This window comes from Prionailurus bengalensis, chromosome B4, assembly GCF_016509475.1.
Source record: "Prionailurus bengalensis isolate Pbe53 chromosome B4, Fcat_Pben_1.1_paternal_pri, whole genome shotgun sequence".
NCBI classification, from domain to species: Eukaryota; Metazoa; Chordata; class Mammalia; order Carnivora; family Felidae; genus Prionailurus; species Prionailurus bengalensis.
Genome location: NC_057358.1, coordinates 141,536,180 through 141,552,546, shown reverse-complemented (window position 1 = coordinate 141,552,546; position 16,367 = coordinate 141,536,180). Strand labels below are relative to the sequence as shown.

The following is a 16,367-nucleotide window of genomic DNA, read 5'->3' as shown; positions in this document are numbered from 1 at the left end:
TGCAATTTCCGAATTATGCTACTTTAAAGGTCCACCACTATAGTAAGATCAATCCGTTAACTGATATGCAACTATTTCAAAAAGGATTTAATTTTAATTAATTTTAACACCCCTTTCTACAGCTCACCTGTGTACCAATCTTGATCCTAACTTATCTGGTCACCCTGGCTATAGCTCTGGCCACTGGAGAGGAATACAGCCATAGTCACAGCGTGAGGTGGGGGTGTGATCCTAACCTTGCTCCCCTCTCTTCTGCTGACTGGTGGGTGCTGGCTAATCCCAACCAGAAGCCAGAGGGCCAGGCTGGGCAGTCCATACTGGGCAGGCCTGGGGGCAGAAAGGGGTGGATGCAGAAAGGCATCAGAGACGGTGTGGTTCCAAAGGATAAAGAACTCTGGCCAAGGGAGAGGGTGGGTGTCAGAGATCTGTTTCGACCCAGGAAGGAGGGGGCCAGCGACTGGGTAGAGGTTTTGACAGAACATTTGAGGACCTCAGGGACGTTGCAGATGAAGAGCAGTCCCTGTAGAGGCACACTGGTCACTAAAGAGCACCCTGACGCAGGGCACAGCACCCTGTATGACGTGTGTGGCATTGGGTTCTTGGGCCTAGTGAAAGATCTCAGAAAGGATCCAAGGGATTCACTCTTTATCTCACAAGTGGGTCCGTAAATCAGTCTAACGTGAAAGTAAAGAAACAACCTAATGACCCAGGCTGAGAGCTCAGGCCACACTGGTTATGTGGATATGCAGGTGCCATTGGGCTGACCAGTGCTCACCCTGGAAATAAAGAAGAAAGAAGCAGATCCATCGTACAGACTTTAGACGCATTAGGCCAGTGATTCCCACCCAGGGCCATTGTGTCCCCCAGGGGCCATGTGGCAGCCATGTCTGCAGACGTTCTGGAATGTCATAGCCGGGGGCTGGGATGGCAGTTACTTGCATCTAGTGGGCAGAGGTCAGGGATGCTGCTAAACACATTGCACAAGTCACAGGCCGGTCACCACAACCAAGTGACCAGCCTCAAATGTTACAGGACAGGGCACGACAGAGCCTGCTTTAGGCTGAGTGTTTAACTCCCTTTCTGCCTTGGCCAAAACGGTTAAGGATTCAATGGATATTCATGTGTAAAACAGCTTGAGCCCTGCTACTGATGTTAAGAATTCCTATGAGTAGAAAATAGGGCACCTGGCTGGCTCAATGGGTAAAGAATGTGACTCTTGATCTTCAGGTTGTAAGTTCGAGCCCCATACAGAGGGCAGAGTTTACATTAAAAAAAAAAAAAAGAAAGAAAAAGAATTCCCATGAGTGTTATTTTTGGGCCTAGATCTGAAATGTCATCCACAAAACTGGGCTGATGGCCACCACTACCCCTGTAGTCCGAGACTTCGGGGAGCCAGTGATCCTGAGACCCTACCTCCCACCTTCACTGTTCAATATTCACAGGTTCCCACCACTCCCCAGTGACACCCCTTCCTCAGTCACATCTTGTCATCCTCCTCTGCTCAAGGTACTGTACATAACTGAACTGACTCACCCAGGTTACCTTGGAAGGTTTGGGACATCATCTGTACTTCACCTGGACCCTCCCCACAGAGCCCTTGGTCTGCTCTGCACTCAGGGAGGCTGAGCCTTCCCGTGCCCTAGAGGCACCCCAAGCCGGTCCGCCTCCTGTCCCATCACGTCACTCACGCAGTTCTCGCAGAGCAGAGAACACTGTGCTGTCGACTCCCCCTCCCACCAGAACAGATTCTACGAGCAGTGGGTCGGGAGACGGCCTTCCAACATCTGCTGAATGGCTGCCAAGAAAGAGACCGTATATTCTGACTCTCCCTTAGGGGAACAAAACACCTAGCCCAATTCTTCCTCTTCTTACCTTCAGATCAGACATTCGCATGGCAGCCTGCCTCCTGTTCTCGTAAATAAACCTGCACCTTTCCACTCAGGCGCTGCTGACCGCTGTGTCCATGCTAGCCCCAACCCAGAGGTAAGGAGCTAGCAGACAGCACGTGGCCCACAAGCTCTACCATCTGGCCGTATCCAGAAAAGGTCTGCAACCTCTGCTTTGGATTCCCGTTACCTTTCTTCGTGTCGTGTTTTCTCTTTCAAGAATGTTCTTGCTGTCTGTGGCAGGTCATCAACAATTTGGACTCTCTCAGCTCAAGAAGACGGGAGACTGTGCTGGGAAATCCCTCCACCTATGCCTCAGGTGCCAGTCCTCGTGGTGAACTACTTCTGTACCTTCCAGCAATCGCTGCAGCATGAACCATGTCCCAGTCTGGGAGTGACTTCCTATTGGCATAGTTACGGGGACCTAGGGATTCCCTTTGGAGCTGAGCAACTGTAGGATCAGTTTTTCCAGAATTGACAGTTTCTCTGACAGAACAGAAAATTTTAAATCCCAGCCACCTAACAATTTCATTCCGGAAACTCCTAGGGTTATCAATAAAGGTCAGAGTCCTGGCTTTCACATCCGAGAAAAGCAGACAAGCAAGCTGCCTGGTGGGCTGACCTAACTGCCCTCCTGCACTGGGCTCCCTGGCAGCCAAGGTGGGAGAGAATTCCGGCTCTTCTCCATGTCTCCATGTGGGGCTGGCAGGGTGAGCAGCTGGAATTCAGCTCAAGAAGCACCTCCTCCAGGCAGCTTTTCCAGTTCCTGCCCAATTCCAAGACGTGTACAGGTCTGTCTCTCCTTGGGAGAGAGCAGGTACACAACAAATGGTTGTTGAGTCAAACTCAAAAATGGCATCAACAAATTCTTCATTTAGATATAAAAACAAAATTTGAGTTCAGCTAAAAAAAAAAACCAACCCGACACATACTTGTGGAGAGGTACAAAGTTATCCCCAAGCCCTGTGTTAACCCATTTGAAGTACTGTGAGAACAACAGTCCCCTTACGTCAGGAACAATACTTCTGTGGAAAGAACAATTACCCGGAAGATCGTGACTCCATTCAACAAATGACACAAAACAAATCACAGCCGTCTATACCACCTACACCACTTGGAGCCAGTGCCTGGTGAAGCCGTTCTAGTCTAAAACCCTCGCAACAAAGCATGCTCAAATTTGACCCTTTCAATATGTATAGCCGTCTCAAATCTCAGTCATAAAATTAAAAAAAAACCCACAAAACCTAACCTTAAATTTAAGTAGAAACCCATCTGACATACCTTCACAAACACTCTCCAGAGAGAAGTATGTGGTCTGACTGATGTAGCCAGCACCTTCCATCAGCGACGTCACACAGCCAATCAGCACTCGGGGGCTGGAGTCTGACAGCCCTCTGCTGCGGTTTTTGCTGTCATCGTCCCATTTATCAGAGACAGCTTCCACCTGTAAGACAAACGAACCACTATTCAAACCGTTAAGAGGACCACAAGAAAAGCAACTGCAGGCCAGTATCTCTTGGGACATAAGTATTAAAAATGCTCCATCAAATACCAGCAAACCAAATATGGCAGTGTTTTAAAAGGGTTACACACCACACTCAAGGCAGGTTTATTCAGAATGCAAAGACAGTTCAACATACCAGTCAATAGAATACACCTCACACTGGGTAGGCATTTGACAAAACAACATCCTCTCACGAGAGAACACTCACACCAGGAACGTAAGGAGACTTCCTCAACATGATAAAGCCCATGTATGAAAAACCCACAACTAGCATCACACTCAATGATGGTAAGACTAAAAGCTTTTTCCCTAGGATAAGGAACTAGGCAAGGATTTTGCTACCTCTGTTTAAAAAAAGTGTTGAACGATATTTAGTCTTCCAATCCATGAGCACGGAATGTTTTTCCATTTCTTTGTATCTTCTTCAATTTCCTTCATAAGCTTTCTATAGTTTTCAGCATACAGATCTTTTACATCTTTGGTTAGGTTTATTCCTAGGTATTTTATGATTCTTGGTGCAATTGTGAATGGGATCAGTTTCTTTATTTCTTTCTGTCGCTTCATTATTGGTGTATACAAATGCAACCCAAAGCAATCTACACATTCAATGCAATCCCAATCAAAATTGCACCAGCATTCTTCTCAAAGCTAGAACAAACAATCCTAAAATTTGTATGGAACCACAAAAGACCCCGAACAGCCAAAGTAATTTTGAAGAAGAAAACCAAAGCAGGAGGCATCACAATCCCAGACTTTAGCCTCTACTATAAAGCTGTAATCATCAAGACAGCATGGTATTGGCACAAAAACAGACACATAGACCAATGGAATAGAATAGGGACCCCAGAACTGGACCCACAAATGTATGGCCAACTAATCTTTGACAAAGCAGGAAAGAATATCCAATGGAAAAAAGACAGTCTCTTTGGCAAATGGTGGGAGAACTGGACAGCAGCATGCAAAAGGATGAAACTAGACCACTTTCTTACATCATACACAAAAATAAACTCCAAATGGATGAAAGACCTGAATGTGAGACAGGAAACCATCAAAACCCCAGAGGAGAAAGCAGGAAAAAACCTCTTTGACCTCAGTGCAGCAATTTCTTACTCAACACCTCTCCAAAGGCAAGGGAATTAAAAGCAAAAATGAACTATTGGGACCTCATCAAGATAAAAAGCTTCTGCACTGCAAGGGAAACAGTCAAAAAAACTAAAAGGCAACTGACGGAATGAGAAAAGATATTTGCAGATGGCATATTAGATAAAGGGCTACAAAAATCAGTTGTATCTGGGGGCGCCTGGGTGGCGCAGTCGGTCAAGCGTCCGACTTCAGCCAGGTCACGATCTCGCGGTCCGGGAGTTCGAGCCCCGCGTTGGGCTCTGGGCTGATGGCTCGGAGCCTGGAGCCTGCTTCCGATTCTGTGTCTCCCTCTCTCTCTGCCCCTCCCCCGTTCATGCTCTGTCTCTCTCTGTCCCAAAAATAAATAAACGTTGAAAAAAAAATTTAAAAAAAAATCAGTTGTATCTGTATGCATTTGCAATGATCATTCCAAAAAAGGAAATTAAGAAAACAATTCCATGGGGCACCTGGGTGGCTCAGTCAGTTAAGTGTCCAACTTTGGCTCAGGTCATGATATCATGGTTTTGAGTTCGAGCCCCGTGTCAGGCTCTGCATTGGCAGCACAGAGCCTGCTTGGGATTCTCTCTTTCCCCCCCTTCTCTCTTCACCCCTCCCACATGCACGTGTGCTCTCTCTCTCTCAAAATAAATAAACTTAAAAAAGAGAAAACAATTCCATTTGCAATACCATCAAAAAGAGTAAAACACTTAGAAATAAAGTTGACCAGGGGCACCTGAGTGGCTCAGCTGGTTAAGTGTCTGACTTCGGTTCAGGTCATGATCTCAATTTGTGAGTTCGAGCCCCACGTCGGGCCCTTATGCTGACAGCTCAGAGCCTGGAGCCTGCTTCAGATTCTGTGTCTCCCTCTCTCTCTGCCCTTCCCCCCTCACACTCTGTCTCTCTGTCTCTTGTCTCTCTCAAAAATAAATAAACATTAAAAAAAAAAAGCAAAGGCAATTAAAAAAAGGATAAATTGGATTTCACCAAAATTTAAAACCTCTGTGTACTGAAGGACACTATCAAGAAATACTGGAAAACTAACCCACAGAATATGAAAAATATTTTGTAAATCACATATCTGTTAAGAGATTAACATCCAGAATATGTAAATTCTTTTTTTTTTTTTAATTTTTTTTTTTTTTTTTTTGTATTTGAAAGAGAGAGAGCACGTGTGCGTGAGCAGAGGAGGGGCAGAGAGAGAGGGAGACACAGAATCTGAAACAGGCTTCAGGCTCTGAGCTGTCAGCACAGACCCTGATGCGGGGCTTGAACTCACGAATTGTGAGATCAGGACCTGAACCGAAGTCGGCCGCTTAACTGACTGAGCCACCCAGGAACCCCTGTAAAGAACTTCTCTAACTGAACAAGAAAATAGACAAGACAATTAAAATATGGTTAAAGGACTTAAATAAACATTTCTCGAAAGATGACAGATAAATGGCCAATAAGCATATGAAAAGATGTTCAACATCAATGACTATTAGGGAAAGGTAAGTCAAAACCACAACAAGATACCAATTCGTATCCAGTAGGGTGGCTACTGTCAAAAGAACGTAAAGTAACTGTAATCCCTGTGCGTTACTGGGGGGAATATAAAATGGTGTCTCTGCCACGGAAAGTTTACGGTTTCCTCAAAAAGTTAAACACAAAATTACCATATGACTCTGCAATTCCACTCCAAGGTATATACCCAAAAGAGAACAAGGACTCTAAGACACCTGTTCACAGCAGCACTGTTCAGAATAACCAAAAGGTAGAAACATCCCAAGGGTTCATCAACAGGTGGGTGTACAGGGGCGCCTGGGTGGCTCCGTCGGTCGAGCGTCCGACTTTGGCTCAGGTCGTGATCTCACGGTTCATGAGTTCAAGCCCCGCGTCGGGCTCTGTGCTGACAGCTCGGAGCCTGGAGCCTGCTTCAGATTCTGTGTCTCCCTCTCTCTGCCCCTCCCCTGCTCATGCTCTGTCTCTCTCAAAAATAAATAAATATCTGGGGCGCCTGGGTGGCGCAGTCGGTCAAGCGTCTGACTTCAGCCAGGTCACGATCTCGCGCTCCGTGAGTTCGAGCCCCGCGTCGGGCTCTGGGCTGATGGCTCAGAGCCTGGAGCCTGTTTCCGATTCTGTGTCTCCCTCTCTCTCTGCCCCTCCCCCATTCATGCTCTGTCTCTCTCTGTCCCAAAAATAAATAAACGTTGAAAAAAAAAATTAAAAAAAAAAATAAAATAAATATCATAAAATTAAAATACAACAGATGAGTGTACAAAGTGTAGTCTATACACACAATGGAATATTATCCAACCATCAAAAGTAATGAAATTCTGATACATGTTACATGGATAAACCTTGAAAATATTCTGCAAAGTTTGATAATGCAAACACAAACGGGCAACAATCACATGCTTCCACTGAGATACTAGAAGTGTCAAATTCAGAGACAGGAAGTAGAATAGCAAATTCTTGTTTTAGGGATGATGAAAAAGTTGTGAAAATGGTGGTAACGGGTGCACAACATGAATGTTCTTAGTGTCACTGGACTGTACACCTACAGATGATTAAAATGGTAAATGTATATACATTTTACCACAATAAAACCTACATAAAAATATGCAAAGAAATTGCACATCCTTCATGAAATCAGTCAATACTACCTAACATTGGTAAATCAAGCAAAGGTGTAAGCATATTGTTCAAGTGAATCAGGAATCTACTGATGAGCTAAGAACAGAAACCAAGAAAAGACATTTCCCCAGAGAAGACATCCGGATGGCCAACAGACACTTGAAAAGATGCTCAACATCACTCATCGTCAGGGAAATACAAATCAAAACCATGAGACACCACCTCACACCTATCAGAACGGTTAAAATCAACAACACAAGAAACAAAAGGTGTTGGTGAGGCTGTGGAGAAACGGGAACCCTTCTTGCAGTTGGTCGGAATGGAAACTGGTGCAGCCACCGTAGAAGACGGTGTGAAGGTTCCTCGAAAAGTTAAAAACAGAATTACCCTATGATCCAGGAATCACACTACTGGGTATTTACCCCCAAAACACAAATACCCTAATTTAAAGGGATACACGTATCCCCCAGCTTTATAGCAGCATTAGCTACAAGAGCCAAAACATGGAAGGAGCTCAAGTGTCCACCGACCGATGAACGCGTAAAGAAGATGTAGTAAATACATACAGCGAAAATTTACTCAGCCATAAAAAAAATGAAATCTTGTCATTCGCAACAACATGGGTAAAGATACGGCATCACGGTAAATAAAAGAAGTCACCTAGGAAAAGACATACAATATGATTTCACTCATATGCAGAATTTAAAACACAAAACAGATGAGCTAAGGGGGAAAAAAGGAGAGACAAACCAAAATATAAGACTCATAACCATACCAAAAAAACTGATGGTTACCAGATGGGAGGTGGGTGGGTGGGGGATAGGTGAAATAGGTGATGGGAATCAAAGTTTAAAAAATTAAATAAAAATGAAAATGACACTTGAATCCTAGTAGTGTCTCTGCTAAAGGTACAGCAAGCCAAGGATGGGGAGTGGGAGAAATGAAGACTGGACAGGCTGATGAGGTGAGATCACGCTTGAAAAAGAAGCTATGCAGAAAATTCTGCCCAGAGAAAAAGTTCCTGTTTTAAAAGCTTAAGGCAGATTGTGGTAACAGTTGCAAAACTCTCTGAATATATTAAAACCCCGAATTGTACACTTTAAATGGGTGAACTGTACAATATTAGTTACCTCTCAATAAAACTCTTACCAAAAAGAAAACTCTAATTTCCCCATATAGAAACTTTAATTTAAAAAAGCTGAACCCAACAAAAAAGGGATAAAGAACATAAAAAATAACTCATGGGAAAAATGTAAAAAATTAATCTGCTTTAAGGCTTAAATTCAAGTTAAATTTATGAGGTCACTTTTCACTTATTATTAGAGTGGCAAAGATTTCAGAGACTGATAATATACACATCCTTGACAACTCTGAATAACAAGCAGTCTCTTTCAGCTCCTGTGAGTATAAATTAATTTGTATATTACTGGACGATAATCTGATAACCACTGAAATGTTGGGTGTGTATATCCTTTGACTTAACAATTCCACTTCTAAACATTATAGCACAAAAATACCATTTTTAAATGGAAAAAAAAATGAACAAAAGAATCCACTAATTATATTTGCTAACTGGATAACAAAGGGTCTACTCTTTCTACCATCTTGGAGCCTGTGGAGGTCTGCTGGGAACAGGACTCTGAAAGTGACAAATACGTCTGGAAAGCTGTGGTCCAAAGTCATTTTTGCTGGCTGCAGCGGGGTCTCTGGAACCAGAGAGAGCACACAGCTCTTCTTAAAAGTGAAGGTGTTTATGCTCCAGATGAAACTGATTTCTATTTAGGCAAGAGATATGCTTACATGTACAAGGCAAAGAACAATACAGTGACTCCTGGTGGCAAATCAAACAAGACCAGATAGAGTAATCTGGTGAAAAGTTATGCTCATGCTCATGGAATCAGCGGCATGGTTCTTGCCAAATTCTGAAGCAACCTTCCTGCTAAAGCCACTGGGCACAGAATCCATGGGATGCTGTACCCCTTGAGGATTTAAAATAACTGGAAAGTAAATAAATACAGGTGTAGGTTTGTTCTCTTGTATTTAGAAAAAAGGGTCCAATGATTCTTTTTTTTAAAAAAATTTATTTTTAAGTAATCTCTACACCCAATGTAGGACATTTTCAAACCCACAACTCTGAGATCAAGAGTTGCACTCTCAGGGACTTCAACACCCCACTTACCGCAACGTATAGATCATCTAAACAGAAAATCAACAATGAAACAATGGCTTTAAATGATACACTGACCAGATGGACTTAACAGATATATTTAGAACATTTCATCCTAAAGCAGAATACACATTCTTCTCCAGTGCACATGGAACGTTCTCCAAAATAGATCACATACTGGGACACAAATCAGCCCTCAACGAGTACAAAAAGATCAAAATCATACCATGCATATTTTCAGACCACAATGCTATGAAACTCAAAATCGACGACAAGAAAAAATGTAGAAAGATAAATACTTGGAGACTGAAGACCATCCTACTAAAGAATGAATGGGCTAACCAAAAAGTTAAAGAGAAAATTAAAAAGTACATAGAAACCAATGAAAACGATAACACCACAGCCCCAAACCTCCAGGATGCAGCAAAGGTGGTCATATGAGGGAAGTATATAGCAATCCAGGCCTTCCTAAGGAAGGAAGAAAGGTCAGATACACAACCTAACCTTAAGTCTTAAAGAGCTGGAAAAAGGGGTGCCCGGGTAGCTCAGCCGGTTAAGCATCCGACTTTGGCTCAGGTCATGATCTCACAGTTAGTGAGTTCAAGCCCCACATCAGGCTCTGTGCTGACAGCTTAGAGCCTGGAGCCTACTTCGGACTCTGTGTCTCCCTCTCTCTCTGCTACTCCTCTGCTCACACTGTCTCTCTCTCTCTCCTCCAAAAATAAATAAAAAATAAAAAACACATTAAAAAAAAAAAAAGAGCTGGAAAAAGAACAGCAAATAAAACCCCAAACCAGCAGAAGACAGGAAATAATAAGGGTCAGAGCAGAAACCAATGCTATCTAAACCAAAAAAAACCAAAACGACAACAAAACAAAACAAAACAAAACCAGTAGAACAGATCAATGAAACCAGAAGCTGGTTCTTTGAAAGAATCAACAAAATTGATAAACCACTAGCCAGTTTGATCAGAAAGGAAAAGGACCCAAATAAAATCAAGAACGAAAGAGGAGAGATCACATCAACACGGCAGAAATACAAACAAAGTAAGAGAATATTACGAAGAATTTTATGCCAACAAAATAGGCAATCTGGAAGAAATGGACAAATTCCTACAAACATATAAACCACTGAAACAGGAAGAAATAGAAAATTTGAACAGACCCACAACCAGTAAAGAAATTGAATTAGTAATAAAAAATGTCCCAAAAAACAAGGGTCCAGGGCCGGATGCCTTTCCAGGGGAATTCTACCAAACATTTAAAGAAGAGTTAACACCTATTCTCTTGAAGCTGTTGCAAAAAACAGAAACGGAAGGAAAACTTTCAAACTCTTTCTATGACGCCAACATTACCTTGATTCCCTAAAAGGACACCTAAAAAAGGAGAACCATAGACCAATTTCCCTGATGAACATGGATGCAAAAATCCTCAACAAAATACTAGCCAACTGGATCAAATAATACATTAAAAAAATTATTCACCAGGATCAAGTGGGATTTATACCTGGGATGCAGGGCTGGTTCATCACATCAATAAAAGAAAGGACAAGAACCACGTGATACTCTCAATAGGTGCAGAGAAAGCATTCGACAAAATACAGCATCCTTTCTTGATAAAAACCCTCAAGAAAGTAAGAACAGAAGGATCATACCTCAAGATCATAAAAGCCATATATGAAAGACCCACCGCTAATATCCTCAATGGAGAAAAACTGAGAGCTTTCCCCTAAGGTCAGGAACAAGACAGGGATGTCCACTCTCGCCACCGTTATTCAACATGGTATTGGAAGCCTTAGCCTCAGCAATCAGACAACACAAAGAAATAAAAGGCATCCAAATTGGCCAGGAGGGGGTCAGACTTTCACTCTTCACAGATGACATAATACTCTATATGGAAAACCCAAAAAATTCCACCAATAAACTGCTAGAAGTAATCAACGAATTCAGCAAAGTCACAAAATATAAAATCAATGCACAAAAATCAGTTGCATTCCTATACACCAATAATGAAGCAATAGAAAGACAAATCAAGGAACTGATCCCATTTATAATTGTACTAAAACCCATAAAATACCTAAGAATAAATCCAACCAAAGAAGTGAAAAATCTACACACTGAAAACTATAGAAAACTTACTAAAGAAATTGAAAAAGACACAAAAAATGGAAAAATATTCCAAGCTCCTGGATAGGAAGAACAAATATAGTTAAAATGTCAATACTACCCAAAACAATCTACATATCAAAATAACACATTCCTCACAGAACTAGAACAAACAATCCTAAATTTGTATGGAACCACAAAAGACCCCAATTAGCCAAAGCAATCTTGAAAAAGAAAACCAAAGCAGGAGGCATCACAATCCCAGACTTCAAGCTATACTACAAAGCTGTAATCATCAAGACAGTATGGTACTGGCACAAAAACAGATACTCAGATCAATGGAACAGAATAGAGAACCCAGAAATGGACCCAGAAACGTGTGACCACCTAATCTTTGACAAAGCAGGAAAGAATATCCAATGAAATAAAGACAGTCTCTTCAGCAAATAGTGCTGGGAAAACAGGACAGCGATAGGCAGAAAAATGAACCTGGACCACTTTCTTACACCAGACACAAAAATAAACTCAAAATGGATGAAAGACCTCAATGTAAGACAGAAAGCCATCAAAATCCTCAAGGAGAAAGAGGGCAAAAACCTCTTTGACGTTGACCGCAGCAACTTCTTACTCAACACGTCTCCAGAGGCAAGGGAAACCAAAGCAAAAATGAACTATTGGGACCTCATCAAAATAAAAGCTTCTGCACAGAGAAGGAAACAATCAGCAAAACTAAAAGGCAACCACTGGAATGGGAAAAGATATGTGCAAATGACATATCAGATAAAGAGTTAGTATCCAAAATCTATAAAGAACTTATCAAACCCAACACCCAAAAAACAAATCCAGTGATGAAATGGGAAAAAGACACTTCTCCAAAGACATCCAGATGGCCAACCGACTCACGAAAAAAATGCTCAACGTCACTCATCATCAGGGAAATACAAATCAAAACCACAATGAGATACCACCTCACACCTCAGAATGGCTAACATTAACAACTCAGGCAACAACAGATGTCCGGGAGGATGCGGAGAAAGAGATCTCTTTTGCGCTGCTGGTGGGAATGCAAACTGGTGCAGCCACTCTGGAACACAGCATGGAGGTTCTCAAAAAATTAAAAATAGAACTAGCCTATGACCCAGCAATTACACTACTAGGTATTTACCAAAGGGATCCAGGTATGCTGTTTTGAAGGGGCAGATGCACCCCAATGTTTATAGCACCGCTACCAACAATAGCCAAAGTGTGGAAAGAGCCCAAATGTCCATTGATGGATGAATGGATAAAGAAAATGTGGTATATATATACAATGGAATATTGGCAATAAAAAAGAACGAAATCTTGCCATTTGTAACTACAAGGATGGAACCAGAGGATATTATGCTAAGCGAAATTAGTCAAAGGAAGACAAATATCATGTGACTTCACTCATATGAAGACTTTAAGATACAAAACAGATGAACATAAGGGAAGGGAAGCAAAATATAAAAACAAAACATAAGAGACTCAAATACAGAGAACAAACAGAGGTTGCTGGAGGGGTTGTGGGGGGGTGGGCTAAATAGGTAAGGGGCTTAAGGAATCTACTCCTGAAATCACATGCTAACTTGGATGTACATTATAAAAAATATGTAAATTATAGAAAGTAACAACAACAACAAAAAGAGTTGCACTCTCCACTGACCGAGCCAGCCAGGTACCCTAATGATTAACATTTTTAACAAATTTTTAAAAGACTATAAGAAATACTCATGTTGGGGCCCCTGGGTAGCTCAGTTGGGTGTCCGACTCTTGATAACTGGCTCAGGTCACGATCTCATGGTTTGTGGGATTGAGCCCTGAATCTGGCTCTGCACTAATAATGGTGCAGAGCCCACCTGGGATTCATTCTCTCTTTCTTTCTGCCCCTCCCTCACTTGTGCATGCGCGTGCACGCTCTCTCAAAATAAATAAGCATTAAAAAAAGAAATAGAAATGTTAAGTGTTCTTTTCCAGAGCATAAAGTTACCGACGAGCTTTACTTCCTAAATTACAAATTTCTGTAGTCTGAATAACATATGATGACCACCGTTGGTTTTTTAAGGCAGAAATCATTATAAAAACAAAAGCAGCCCCAAGAAGGTACATTCCACTCCCTGTCTCTCCCACGTTGTCTGTAAGAGGTTAACTAAACAGAAGGATGGATGGGCACCTGGGTGGCTCAGTTGATTAAGCATCTGACTTTGGCTCAGGTCATGATTGTTCGGGGATTGGAGCCCTGTGTCAGGCTCTGTGTGGAAGCTCAGAGCTGAAGCCTGTTTCGGAATCTGTCTCCCTCTCTCTGCCCCTCCCCCCTTGCGCTCTGTCTCTGTCTCAAAAATAAATAAACACGAAAAGTTTAATTGAAAAAAAAAAAGATGGAAACATAAAGAAAGCCCCATGGTGAAGAGAGACTTCACAAACAACTCGGGCCTTACCCTAATTGCTTTCAGTCCACTCGACACTTTATCTTCTTGCACAAGTGCAATAACTTCCTGTCCAACATTCAGAAGCACTTTGCTAGTCACAGCCTCACTGGAGAAGTAGATCAAATCATCAATCATGCCATAATCGCCGCAGTACCTTGTCACGACACCCTGGACGGTTTTCAGCTTGGCGTCACCTGAGATGCATAAACAAAGACATTACAAGGCCCATGAGTAAAGCAAGCCCACCCTATAATTAAGCCCCACCAGAGAAAGGTGGAGGACAGGCTCATCCAGGGAGTTTGGAACCCTCTGCGGGGGGGGGGGGGGGGGGGGGGGTAGTCTTCAGAAAGCAGGGTGTTTGAGGCAGACTGCCCAAGTTCCTCTGAGGGGTGTCACAGGCAGCAGACTCAGTGGGGGGAGCTCAGACTCGAGAGCCACACCACCTGGGTTTGAATCCCAGCTCTCCTGCTGCCACTTTATCTCTGGGCCAGGTCCTTCCCCATTAGCCGTGCTGGGCCTCTTCCCAATTGCAAAGTGGAGGCAGTTACAGTCTCCACCCAAGACAGCTGTCTGGGTGGCGGTGGCGAGCGGTCCAGGGCACAGATTTCTGAGCGGCCGGCCCAGGTTATAAAGCACCACTGTCCCACGCTGGCGTCTGGAGAACCATCGCCCTGTGCTGGGATGACCACCCTCCCGCCTCTCCAATCCCGCCGGCAACGGCGTTAGCAGATTCTGTGTCCCCTCCGCAAACGAGGTGCTCCAGGAGATTCCGGGCTTGGGGTGAAGTCTGGCCCAGAGACGGGGCACGCGCCCGTCCACGCGGCGCGCCTCCCCACCACCGCCAGCAAGCCCGGCGCGGGAGCTCCGGCCGAGATTCCCAGCCCGGATTTAACCGGCAGGCCCCGGGCTGATTGAAGGGACTGGCTCCAGGTTATAGAGGGCGATGCGGGCGTCAGCAGGTCTGCGTACGTACGGCTCGCAGCGCGCTGCCCTCAACTCCTAACCGCCGGCTGCGGCTTCGGGCCCTTCTCAGGAGGACGTCACGTCTTCAGAGGCCAGAGAAAGCGACTGCACAATCGGCACCCTGAGTCCAGTCAGCTCAAGGTCACCAGGTACCAGAGTCCCAACACAGTCCAGACCGGACCAAGAGAGCCTCAAAGGCCTTCTCGAGAGGAAAGGCAGGACAACATAGGACTGCGAAAGGACAACCTGGGACAGCTCGGGCTGCACTTTTCAGAGCTTTCCAAACACGCAACCGCAAGTGCCGGTGACGACAGAAACGAGAAAGCCCGCCGCGCTTAACACTTCAAAGCGGAAACAAGAAGGACCCGGAGGCGGCGCAAACCCAAAGGAAGACCAACGCCCTAAATCACAGTCCACACGAGGCCTTGCTCAGCTACGGTCACACCTTCGCTTTGACCTCAAAGGGCGAACGATAGGCGGCAGCATCTCTCAGAGCGCGCTCACGATGCACAGCGGCTCGCGGCTGGAAACTCCATCAGGGACCCCGGGACCACGACCTCACGACCTCCGGCTCTTGTCCCCCTCCTCCCACTTCCCAATAGCCCTGCATTCTGTTTGGCCTCAGGCTCCGGCAGCTCGAGCAACACACCCCGGGGCACCCAGGCCCCGGGCCCTACCCCCAGGCACCTTCCGCGAGCTCGGGCCCCGGCTGCCCGGCCTCTTCCCTCTCCGAGCCGTCCGCCCTCCTCCAGAAGAACGCCACCAGCTTGGCCGCGAGGCGCAGCATGGCCCTGCCTCCTCTGTAGGTGTCCTCACGCGGGCAAGTGGTCCGCTGCCCAGGACCAATGGACTTGTCGCGCCTGCGCCTGCGCACCCGCTCTCTCGCTCCCTCCACCCCCGCTTTGAGATTTCGGCCAATGGGCTCTCTCCGCCCGCGCCTGCGCAGACGCCCGCCGTCTCGGCCAATGGGGTTGCTGCGTGCGCCACGACCATTAGCAGTCGGTGGTTGGCCGTTGGCGACCGTTGACACGCGGCTCAGCTAGGCGAGGTGCCAGGTGGGCGAGAGGGCCACGCGCTGTCGCGCGGTGGGCGGGGCCTCTTGCGTGCGCGCGGCCTACGTGTCCTTCCGCCTCCCTTCAGCGCGCACCTGAAGAGGAGCCGCGAGGAGGTTCTGTTTCCGACCTTCTGGAGTCCGTCGTGCGCCGCCGGTGGAGTTTTCTCGAATGCTGGTGGCCGCGCCCTTCTCCAGTCCGGGGCTGTTGGTAGGAGCCGGTGTCCCTGACTCTGCCGCGCCGATCGCCCCCTGCGCCTCCGGGCCAGAGGTTCCCCGACTTCATCCGTCTCTTCAGAAAGCGTGCGTCTCGGTGTCGGTGCGAACTGTTATTATTTCCTGCCTTTTGTCTTTTTTTTCTCATTTAATTTGTGTTTTTCTAACGTCTTGAGGTGACACGGAGTTCTGGAACTTTCTTTTGCTCAAACCTAGGCATTTCAGGCCGTAGGCGTGTCTCAGCTCGAATTCGGCCGCATCCTCCACAATGTGACCCGTAGTTTTGTTTGG

At 45.1% G+C, this 16,367-nt stretch overlaps 1 protein-coding gene across 2 annotated transcripts in view; it reads right to left on the bottom strand.

Annotated features, from left to right (window-relative positions):
- MOV10L1 (Mov10 like RISC complex RNA helicase 1) overlaps positions 1–15,712 on the bottom strand; it is a 69,442-nt gene extending 53,730 nt beyond the window's left edge. For both annotated transcript variants that reach the window (XM_043563032.1, XM_043563033.1), the window contains exons 1-3: positions 15,497–15,712; positions 13,856–14,040; positions 3,168–3,330 (exon numbers count right to left, since the gene is read on the bottom strand). In XM_043563032.1, the coding sequence (XP_043418967.1) occupies positions 3,168–3,330; positions 13,856–14,040; positions 15,497–15,596 (448 nt within the window). In that variant the 5' untranslated portion in view covers positions 15,597–15,712. The remainder of the gene's footprint in view (positions 1–3,167; positions 3,331–13,855; positions 14,041–15,496) is intronic.
- Positions 15,713–16,367: the final 655 nt, after the last annotated feature.